The following is a 12,073-nucleotide window of genomic DNA, read 5'->3' on the forward strand; positions in this document are numbered from 1 at the left end:
AGACCGGCACTTTCATTTAGTAGGATGACTGAACTTTTCCCCTTCAACTGACCTGCGTGAAGGTTTGTCGTTTTTTGGGTTTATGCGGGTTTTGCCGCCTTTCCCACGCAACGACTTTCACACTTATGTATGCGGTGAAAACCGGCATTAGTGTTGATAGTTCATACAGTATAAATGTAAAATCATCAGCGTCGATGTTTTAAGGAGAATCATTTCCATTAGAAGTGGCTATGGGCCTTTTCTTTACAAATTTGGAATTGATTTACATGCAAACTGTGTAATTGAGCTCCCTTCCATGTTGTTGGGATGGGAGTGCCATCGAGCCGATACGCACCTGGTTCGGGATCTCGTTCTTTACGCAGCATGTAGTCTCCACATTGAAGCTGGGATTTTTATTCGTGTTTTCCCCAGCTGGGGTTCTACACGCATCAGCCTGCTCAGCGTTCATTGCGCCACGAGGTGCGCGAGCGTCCCATCTCTGACAAATGCTTCGACCATGTCCTTTACGTCTATGCATTCTTCAGTGTTGTGGCCTTTTGTCCCGTGAAAGTCACAGTATTTGCTCCGATCAGCATTGTGACGATGTCGGATTATTTGAGGCTTTGGCCATGGGAGCTCCTCGGTGGCGAATATCTCGGTGACGCTTTTGGTGAGCGGCGTCCATCTGGAGTTCTTGTTTGACTGTACGTTATCCCTTTCGCCTAACCGATGCTGCAAGCCGGATGAGGTGTCAAAGTTTACCCTTGACTGCCAAATGCCTAGCTTCCGCTTTTTGTTTAATCGGGCGGTAAGGACGTTGTCTTCTCTTGTTTTCTGGGTGTAGAGGTTTGTGCTCTGAGGGAGATCTCTACCCAGTTGCTTCTCCGTTTCCGCAAAGCGTTTAGCTGCTGTCATGATGGCATCCCATGTGGATGGCATGCCATCTTTACCTGTTAAGGTGCGGATGAGCTCTGGGTCGTTCGCGCCCTGGATAAAGGCAGCGCGAACAAGATCTTCGCTAATGTTACCCAGACTTAGCTTCTTCGAATTGAAGCGAGTGATGAAGTCAAGCAAAGATTCATCTTTTTCTCGAATGCACTTGAGGATTGTCCATTGCTCCTCGGTATACTTTCGTTGTTGGCTGAAGTGTTGGCTAAACTTCTGTTGGAAGTCAGCCCAGTCGTAGATGTGGTTGACCGGTAGACGATCGAACCACGCTCTAGCAGCCCCGACAAGCGTCATTTGGAACATGTAACACCACGTGGGTTCCGTCCAACTACTGACGGTTGCCCCCGCTATGAATCTGTTCAAATGATCATCTGGGTCGGATATACCATCATATGTGCCTATGCTGGACATTTGTTTGGCACTTTTTGGGGCAATTGCTTCTGCAATGTCCCTTGCAAATTTGGACGTTCCTGCATTTGCAACATTTGGTCTGAATGTTTTGGAGAAGTCACGTGGACTTCCACCTGTGTTTTTTGGTTTGAAGGCTTCTCCAAAATGCCTTCTCGGTTGGGAGTCCGTTTCCTTACGCTTCCCTTTTGCCCTATGGCGAGGGTTCGCGTCGGAGTCGGATTCCTCCGAGTCGTCCAAGTAATCTTCGAATTCGTCAGCCTGTTGGACGGAACGCAAGCGTTCGTCCAACTCAGCTTGGAATTCCCTCTGACGTGCCTCTGCCCATGCCTTAACTTCATCGAGTGTTTGGCGGGGGAGTCTTGTTCGTTTCTCTAACTGGGTATCGGTGAATCCCAGTGAGCGATTATTTACTGCACTTGCCCCAGCTTGGGTAGCGGGGGTAGTGTTCGTAAAATTTACTTCACTTGCCCCGGCTTGGGTAACCGGGGTAGTGTTTGTAAAAACTGTGTAGCCGGTATTCCCCCCAGTAGCTGGGGTTGTGGTTACCGGAGTTTCTTTAACCATCTTTCCAGAAGTTTGAAAAAACTGGAGAAAAATGAAGTTCTAGCTTTATGCACGGATGGCGCCAATGAAGAAACACTAACCGGACCCCGGGCAGATTACGGGTAACCTGGGGGTTAGATAGCTGTTTCCCACGAGGGGTTAGACCCAGAAGAGATGGTTCTTCTGATAACCTGCAAAACAGACACCGTGAGCTTGTCACTGAGAAGGGGGGGTTCCTCCTTGTGACCACCCTCCGGCGTGAGAATCAGACTAGATTGCTCTTTAAATATAAATGTATATTAAGAGATTGCTAGAGCAGATATCAGGTATAATATGATGATAATGTGATAAGATGAGATGGTCATACCATTTGTGGTATTTATAGCCGAAGGTAGGTTTCCAAGGAGGTGTGGCCGGCTGCAACAGTGTTCCTGTTCTACCAACAGTGGCCTACGCACGTGCCCTGCTGGTAGTTGGTGGGTAGGCAGCGGCTGATAGTGACCAGGCCTGCTGTGTACTATTCCTTTTCCACCAACTGCCGGCTATGCACGTGGTATGGCAGTAGTTGGTGAGTAGGCAGCGGCTAATAGTGACATACAGTACAGGAGCATGCTGCTCGCCATACTGTTGTCAATAAGCTGTCGTATCTTTAGTCAGATCTTTTTCCCATACCTCGTCAGGTACAGTACAGAAGATCTTCCCGTATCGTACGGACTGGCTTATTTGGGCGGGAGTATTCCCCCTCCCGCCCTTGTGCGGGATTGTTCCCGGCTTTGCTCATTCCTTCAGGTGACACTGAGTGATTGAGAGCTAAGTGCCTTGTGCGTGTAGCCTTGCTGCGCGGGTGGCCTTCCCTGATGGCTTGTATCCGAAGCTGCGGGAACAGGCGGAGTCCTTCACCATCGGGAGGCATTTCCTGCGGGAACAGCTTGCGTACTGCGCGTAAGGACGTCACGTCTCTGAGCATGGTTGGTCCTGCGGATCCAGTTGGTTTCTGCGCAGACGTCCCTCTTCAAGGTGAGTCTTGCGGGTCCAACTGGGCTCTGCTGGGACTTACCTCTTCAAGTGTACATTTCACTTTATAACTCTTGAGCTTGTGTCATGTTTTGAAACCACACCTCATATCTCACTCATTAAGAAACAATGGCAAGTCCTACAAGAAGGTTAGTCTTTCGTTTTCCTTTTATTTATAGAAAAACAATGAATGATTTCTTCTTCTTCTTTTTTTTTGATTATTTTTTATTGGCCAACAAATAGAGAATTACCTAGGTACTCCGTACATGCTAACTAAATGGCAAAAGGCCACCACCAGCTGACTCAACCTAGCCGTGCAGAGCCTTTAAGCACATCCAAGTAATCTCCAGTTGCGGGGAAAACACTCCCGCCCAAAGGTCCACTTGTGGTAAAACCCGGACGCCCTCAGGATTGAACCGGAAATCACAAAGATCCCGGTCTTCCTTTATTGAGCCATTCATGCCTCCAAAGTGTTATAAATGGGGATCAGACCTGGATCTCCATTGATGAAACCCATGTATCCTAGCACTACACCATAATGAAAAAAGGTCGTCGCTAGCTGGCCTAACCCAGTCGTTCGGAGCTCTTATGGATGTTTACAAGGGTTTAGCCACATACATTTATATAAACTTTAATGATATTATCTACCCTCATGACCGTCTTAACTACAACAAAACGAAGCTAGGGCTTTAGGTCTTCACCTTCTAAGGCCCTAATTTCCAAAAAAAAAAAAACTAATAATTATATATTTGTAATTTGAGATTTGGATTAATATGTGTGATTTGAGCGATGTTTAAACTGAATTAGGTATATGAAGATGTGAGGAATTGCATTGCTTATGTATCTGCAAAAAATGATTGACAAAATCTTGATTTATTTGGAATGAAAGCAATATAACTTTTTTTTTACAACAAAGCCTCGTTTTTAGATATCGTTTTAGGCCAACAAAGCCTCGTTTTTGATAACCCTAATCTTTTTTCGCTTAACTAGTATGAAATTTACTTATGGTAGGCTTGAAGGTAAAGTAGCGTTGATAACAGGAGCATCAAGCGGTATTGGGGAGTGTACCGCGAAACTCTTTGCTGAACACGGAGCAAAAATCATAATTGCAGACATCCAAGACAAGCTTGGTCAAGCAGTATGTGACGCCATAGCCTCATCAAACACGATATATGTCCATTGTGATGTAACCAACGAAGAAGATGTCAAGAACGCTATAGATATTGCGATCACCACTTATGGAAAACTTGACATCATGTTCAATAATGCTGGGGTTCTAGATCCCCACAAACCACACATCATTGATAATGAAAAATCCGACTTCGAACGCGTGCTTAGTGTTAATGTCACTGGTGTCTTTCTAGGCATGAAACATGCTGCTAGAGTTATGGTTCGCGCAAAAACAGGCTCAATAATTTCAACGGCTAGCGTTGCTTCACATGTTGGTGGAGTGACGACACATGCTTATTGTAGTTAAAAGGACGCGATAGTCGGTTTGACCAAGAATTTGGCGGTAGAGCTTGGACAATTTGGGATTCGAGTCAACTGTTTGTCCCCTCATGGGGTCGCTACACCGCTAGCCCTAAGTGTTTTGGGGCTTGAAGCAGAGGCCCAGCTAGAAAATGTGATACACTTAACCGGGAACCTCAAGGGTGTGACACTAAAGGTGGATGATATTGCCAAGGCTGCTCTTTTCCTTGCAAGTGATGAAGCAAAGTACATTAGCGGACAAAACCTATTTATTGATGGTGGGTTTAGCATTGTTAATCCATCACTTAACCACCTTAAGTATCCTAAAAATGATTATGCCAACAAGTATGAGATAATACTATATTTTCAAGAGTGATGTATGGTTGTTTTATTGTATGAATAAGTGGGTGTACACTGTACGTTCTATTTAAAAATAAAAGTTGATTTCTAAAATCATATCAAAAGATCATCTTGTTAAAAAGATAGATTCTTTTAAAATCTGTTTAGACCAAGGAGTTTCTACTCAATGATATGAAAATGAGATCAAGATGTATGAAAAATATGAAGTCCTTTATGAAATGGTGAGTGTTCACTGAATAGTTATGTTAAAACTATTGTGTAAAAAAAGTTCATATTAAACTTTTTAATCAACTTAAAGCGAAAAACTTTTTAATCAGTTTTGAATCAAAAAAGACTAGCGGAGCAACTCGTTGCCTGATGCTCACTTGCCTTCTACTTAAATGTAATTTGAATAGTTAAGCGGAATAAAATTCTGTACTCGGTTTCAATAGGTTGATTTTAAGTATTACAAAAATCATTTTTTAATAAACATGTAATATACTAATATTCAATTCTTATCAAATGCTTTATCTTTGACATCAGCATGGATTGTAGTTTTTGCTAAGAGATGTTAAAAAAACCGGTTTGAATCCGGTTCACTAAAGCCCAACCCAAATCGGTTTGACCAAAAAACCGCTTTAAGCCGAAACGGTTCTCAAATCCCGCCCACCAGTTTCATCATCATTTCCCCTTTGAAATGACCAAACTTGATTTAAAACCAGACCAATCTGAGAAAAACCGGTTAACCTATCAAAACCGGTTTCTAAGCCAAACTGAATCTGTTTGGCCAGTTCAAACTTTCATGCTCCTAAACCGATTTTTAACCTGAACCGGCTTAGGTCAAAGTGGTTTTGACCATGGTTTAACCAAACCAATTCGGGTTGAAAAAAAAATTGGTTTTGTACGCCTCAAGTTAGAGGGTACAAAAAAAACCAGCTTCACCCAAACCGACCCAAACCGTCAGTTTCAGAACCGGTTCAGCTTAAGATCTATCAAACCGGTTTTAAAACCGGACCGAACCGAACCTACATGAACAGACCAGCCTATCTTGCTTCTACTGGTTTATAATCCGAACCGGTTTGAGTCAAACCGGTTTTGACCAGTCGTTGACCAAACCGGTTCGGTTTGGGTTTAAAACCGGTTTTGTACACCTCTGCCTCAAGTTTTTGCTACAGAGAGAATTCATAATTGTACATTTCAACACGACTTGGCCCAAACTTAGTCCACCAGGCCCAAACACACAGATCTATATATATACAAACCCTAACCTAACCATCGTCATCTTCAACATTCAGCCGCACCTGTTCAGTTGTTCCATATAATCATTGTAGCCGAAAACCATGGGCAGAGTCCGCACCAAAACCGTGAAGAAATCCTCCCGCCAAGTAATCGAGCGTTACTACTCCAAAATGACACTCGATTTCCACACCAACAAGAAGATTCTCGAAGAAGTGGCCATCATCCCGTCAAAGCGCCTGCGTAACAAAATCGCCGGGTTCTCAACACATCTCATGAAGCGGATCCAGAAAGGACCGGTGAGAGGCATCTCGCTGAAGCTGCAGGAGGAAGAGCGTGAACGCCGTATGGACTTTGTTCCGGACGAGTCCGCTATTAAGACGGACAGGATTGAGGTTGATAAGGAGACGATTGACCTGCTTGCGTCGCTTGGAATGAGTGACCTGCCTGGAGTTGTGCTTAAGGAGGAGACTCCGTTGGTTAACACGGCGATTCCGGGAGCTTATGGTGGTGGCCGTGGTGGTTATGCTGGTGGTGCTGGTAGAAGGTATTGATTTTCATAATTTGGTGTTGGTTGTTTTGAGTTGTTTATGATTTTATATGAGTTATAGTTTTGATGAAGACTAGTTTGATCTTTGATGCACTGTTTTGTTTTGGATCAAGTGTTGGTTAATTTTGAATATTCATTTGCTGGTTTGTTTGTTTTGTTTCATTTAGGGTTTGTGGTTTTAGAACTTTAGTTTGTTGGTCATTTAGAACTAACTTATCATTAAGTTGATAAGTTACAACATTTTAACTTATGAAACTTTTCCTCTCACGATATAAGCAATCCTGAACACCTTTGTTACTTTTCAAAAAGTTAATAAGTTATAAGTTGGTGAAAATAAGCAATCCCAGACACCCCTTAAGTTAAATAGCATAGATAAATCATTTCAGAACTTGAGGTGGATTTGTTATGAGGACCTATGCAAAAGCAATGATTTTTGCAGATTTGAATTTAAAGTTGATTCTGTAATGAGAGTTTGAAACTAACTTGAGTTTGAAACTAACTTCGTATTACAACTTTTACTTGACACAAATTCTTTGTAGAACGAATTTGTGAAGTGTGTTGTACGACTTGATTAGGGCTGTTCAAAAAGCTCGAAGTTCGGTCTTGTTGCTCGCTCGATAAAAGCTCGAATAAAACTAGCTATAAAAAGCTTATTTGTAACAACCTGAGTTGATTTGAATCAGTTTTTGTAACCGAGTTAAAATTGACCCAGGTTCGGCTCGTTGGCTTGATCTTAAGCTTGTTTAACTTCAAAATCGAGCTTGTGCCTAGCTAAGTTGCCTTGTTTAATTTTGAGCCAGCGCATGAAACGACCTTGGCTCAACTCGGGCTTGACTCGTGAACAGCTGTGACCTTAAGGGGTGGGATTACATGTGTGAAAAGGCATTTAAACCACGTAATTACATTTCCTAATCAAGGGGGACCCACTATCCGATTTTATTTTTAAAAGTATTGGTGTCGGGTGTGGGTTGAATTGTAAAGTGCGCTGCGAACTTGCATCATTGAATTAGTTTCAAATTGTTACCTTCAAGCATTCGTTGTTTTGTCGGAGGTTCTACTTATGAATCTTTTTTAAGTTCTGAAAGCATTTTTCAGATCCTCATATGCTATTATTAATTCAAGTAATTACCCTGGTTTACCAAACTTTATTCATCTTTGCAACTTATATTAGAAAAATGATCCAAAAATAACTATTAAATGTGGGTCACCAGCATTGTTAGTTTGCGCAACAAAAGCTGTGGTTGACATAATCTGTTTGGTTAGTAAGGTATTGACAGGGTCTTGTGGATCTTACGGTAACAATTCATAGGCCTACCTAAATATGTTAAGTATTATGTTCTTGCCGTAACGTTTCAGATAATTAGGTATCTGATCAGACTCTAAATCTGATATAGGCCTACCTCTGCCTGAAGGATAAACATTGATCAAAGTAGCTAAAAAACACGTACACTCAGAAGGCTTTGTTTGGCTAGATGAACGAAATTAAACATAATGAACTTGGCCTAATCGTTTAAAGCTACATTTCTAAGTCATTGGATATAATATAAACGTCAAATACTTGAAAGTTGGTGGTTCAAATCCTGCAATGCGTTGCTGTTAAGAAAAGAAATACATTGGGGGTTCCAAATTAATTAAATTTCTTGAATGGATAGCTGCGCCACTGATTGTTTTGAAACCGGATATACAGAAACAGATTGTGTTGCGCACTAGTTTTACATATTTATTTTTATTTGTTTTTAAAAGCTAAACAATATGGGGACCGGCGTCGTTGTACTCTTGAAAAAATTGCTGCTCTAGGTGCCAGATTTTTGAACTTTTTTTATATGTTCAAATCATCCTGCTGTTAACCTAAAAAAATTCAAACAAAATATAATTCATGATGATTAAATATCTGATTACCAGAAACAATAAAAGGTGAGAGCCTTCTTGTTATCCAAAAGCAAAAGTCAGTCGAATAGGTCGCCTTACTCGGCATTAGATGAGGCATAGTGACTCTTAGTCATCAGGATCGTTAGATGCTCTAATCCCATTAAGAATCTGATCTATCCTAAACCTGGAGAAAAAGAGGAAAATATGAACTAAAAATTATGATTACTTTACCAATTGTTGTAATGGCCTTCCTTAACTAGGTATTTGTAGTGGTGGATACAACCGATCACTTAACTACTCAATAACTTTCGTTTATAACGGCCAACGAACAGAGAATTGTCTAGGTAATCCGTACGGGTGAGCCCATGGCGAAAGGTCACCGCCAGCTAGCCAACCTAGCCATACGAAGCCCTTAAGCGCCACAAAGTTATCTCCAGTTCTAGGGAACACCCACCCTAACTTAGGCCTCCTGGTGGTAAAACCGGATATCCTCAGGATCGAACCGTAGATCACAAAGATCCTGGTCTTTTTTCATTGAACCACCCCATGCCTTTCCAGATGTGTTGTATGCATGGATCAAACCTGGGTTCTATTGAAAAAATTCAAGATTCCTACCACTACACCACATTAGAAGGATACACTACTCAATAACTAATTAGTCGCATTTTATAACGGGCATCAGCATAATAACATGTGCCACAACTCTTCAACATTGTGTTTGTATGTACTTGTAGGACTATTGAAAGTTTACTTCAAAAATCAAATGTGTTTTATGTCACATAAACTTACCGTCGGTTTATACTAGGAATCGAGACTGTTGAAAGTTCGGTTTATACATGTTGTATATTGTAACAATCGAGACTGTCAACATACTAGGAATCAATGTGTCAATTTTATATATATAGTTTGAAATTTATAAATTTGCTTATTGTTTATAGAAGAAAAAATAAGCAGAGAGCAGAGGGGTTCCTAGGAGGTACATAGACATAATTAGAAGGCATATGACAATGTTTATAGGACTATTGAAAGTTTACTTCAATAAATTTGCTTATTGTTTATAGAAGGCATATGATAATGTACCACGTAGACTGATCTGGGATAGTTTAGAGAGCAGAGGGGTTCCTGGAAGGTACATAGACATAATTAGAGATATGTATAATCGGGTAAAGACTAATGTTAGGGCGCATGTAGGGGATACTGATTTCTTCCCCGTGGAAGCAGGACTCCACCAAGGGTCAGCCTGGAGCCCTTTTCTTTTTGCAATCGTCATGGATGAGTTGTCAAAGTCGATTCAAGGGACGGTCCCGTCGTGTATGCCTTTTGCAGATGATGTTGTGTTAGTTGCTGAAACTAAACATAGCCTCAATGTGAGGTTAGAAGAATGGCGTGCAGCTCTAGAGGACAAAGGACTAAGGATTAGTCACTCGAAGATCGAGTATCTACATTGTGATTTCAGTGGGCTGGAGACGCCAGGGACTCTCAGATCACCAGTGGAGGTCAAGTGGTTCCACAAGCAACTAAGTTCAAATATCTAGGATCCTATGAACAAAGAAATGGGGAGATAGATAGTGACGTAACACATCGCATTCAGGCGGGTTGGTGTAGGTGGAGAGCAGCTACCAGGTTTTGTGTGATAGGAGGTTTCCAACTAAATTAAAAGGGAAATTTTATAGGATTGCTGTTAGACCTGCTTTGTTATATGGAACAGATTGTTGCGCCATCAAGAAAACACAAGCACGTAAGATGGAGGTGGCGGAAATGAGGATGTTGAGGTGGATGTGTGGGCACACAAGGTTGGACCGAATAAGAAATGAGGTTTTTAGGGAATGACTAGGAATTGTTAGTATAGGTGAAAAAAATAAATGAGGGTAGATTGAGATGGTATGGGCATATAAAGAGAAGACAAGAAACAATGACAGTTAGAGCAGTGAAAACCCTAAATGTAGAAGGAAGGAGGAGTAGAGGCATACCCAAATTGACTTGGGAGGAGCGGATTAGGCAGGATTTGCTAGAGTTACACCTGTCTTAGGACATGGTCCATGATAGGTGTTCATGGAGACGTAGAATTAAGGTTAAGGACTTTTAGAGAATGTCTTTTTTTGTATCTTACTTTTAGCGTATGAGCTTAGACTATTCTACTTTTTAGGCAGATTTGGCTTATATTTGTTCTTGCGTTGGTATGTCTATTTGGATTCTATGATTTCATATGTGTTGGTATTTGATTGTGCCACTTTATCACTATAAGTTTTGTTATTGGTACTTGTGTGTTTATATGTTGCATGCTTTGGAGCCGAGAGTCTTTTTGGAAGCAGCCTCTCTATCGTCATGGATAGAGGTAAGGTCCGCCTACATCACACCCTCCCCTGACCCTACCAATAGCTTTTGCTATTTATGGGATTTACTGGGTACGTTTGTTGTCGTTGTTTATTGAAGAAAAAAAACAAAATTCATTTGTTTTGGTAAAAAAAAATGGCCATTAGATCTCAACGTTCTAATTGGGGTCGCAAATCACTGAGGTAAAATGGCCCAACTTGCTTGTGGATGCGCAAGGAATAAAGATAACTGAACCATGCGCATGGATACGTTAAAGAAAAAAAATCAAAAAATATGAAACGAATAGGATAAGATATATATTTTTTACACTATTCTTAAACAAACCATCTAATATATCTGATGTCTCCAAAATTACAAAGTAGTGTTGGGAATACCCTAGAAGACTCGTAACACAACTATTCGAGTAAAGAACTAAGGATAGTTAAGTGGAAAAGATAACTTTAACCCTACTCAAATCATCAGCCAACCATGTGGTGTGGCACCTTGTTTTTACCCAAAAGGGTCGCTGTGGCGTTCCTGAACAACCCAAAGTATTAAGTACCCGAAGATACCTTTCAACACGAGACTAGCCAATATATCATTGGATAAAACTTCGGGTTTGTGAACCGAGTTCGTATATTCAAAAACCAAATTCGAAAGTGATTCAAATTTTGAGTTTTTCGTGTGAACACCCTTATTTTGACTCATTGATTTATGTTAACTTCTATTATAAAATGTCATAAGAAGAGTTGCTTGAATAATTTCTGTCCATCATAGAAGTGTAGTGTACTTTATAAAATGTCATAAAATTTCTATTCATTTTTAAGTTAAGAATAATAATAATATAACATATAAAAATATTATAAAGTTACAGCGAATGATAATTCTATTATTTTTCACAGTATTACATTCCAATTTATATGAGTGTCTTACAAACTAACATGATCAAACGATTCCTTTGGATTTCAGTTTTTTCCGATAGTTTCCAGTTAAACATAACAGTTATAAAGCAAAGCATAATACTTACAAAGGTCGACAATCTCGAATAATCCAACCATGGTGGTCAAATAGTCATTAAAATGATCTCAACATACATTTACTTTGTAAACCACCTTGATTTAAGTTTCCTATAAGATTAAAATGATGATCAATGAGAGTTTTAGAATTTAGGCAGAATGGTAAAAAGTAAAAACATTAAATGTAAAATTAAATGATAGTTCGTAACAGGTGTGTTCCATAAATTGGTTCAACTGCGGACAGGTGTCAGCATGTCCAACCTCATTTAGTGAAAAATGGTTCCCACACGAGAAAGTTTAATTTGCATGCATGTCAATACGAATCTTGGCCATCTTTCACTTGAAGGTTGGTAGAGAGTTAACTCTTAAGCCGATGCCGCCCTTA

At 40.6% G+C, this 12,073-nt stretch overlaps 1 protein-coding gene and 1 pseudogene across 1 annotated transcript; both read left to right on the forward strand.

Moving 5' to 3' along the window:
• Positions 1–3,878: 3,878 nt before the first annotated feature.
• LOC143576908 (secoisolariciresinol dehydrogenase pseudogene) lies at positions 3,879–4,768 on the forward strand (annotated as a pseudogene).
• A 1,254-nt stretch (positions 4,769–6,022) lies between these two features.
• Positions 6,023–6,500, forward strand: LOC143576919 (small ribosomal subunit protein eS17-like). The gene has a single exon (XM_077060899.1). The coding sequence runs from the start codon at positions 6,045–6,047 to the stop codon at positions 6,492–6,494; it is 450 nt and encodes a 149-aa protein (XP_076917014.1). The 5' UTR covers positions 6,023–6,044; the 3' UTR covers positions 6,495–6,500.
• Positions 6,501–12,073: the final 5,573 nt, after the last annotated feature.

The sequence above is a fragment of the Bidens hawaiensis genome, unplaced genomic scaffold, assembly GCF_021521415.1.
Source record: "Bidens hawaiensis isolate Kalapana, Puna unplaced genomic scaffold, B.hawaiensis_p1.1 tig00001461_1, whole genome shotgun sequence".
Lineage (NCBI taxonomy): Eukaryota > Viridiplantae > Streptophyta > Magnoliopsida > Asterales > Asteraceae > Bidens > Bidens hawaiensis.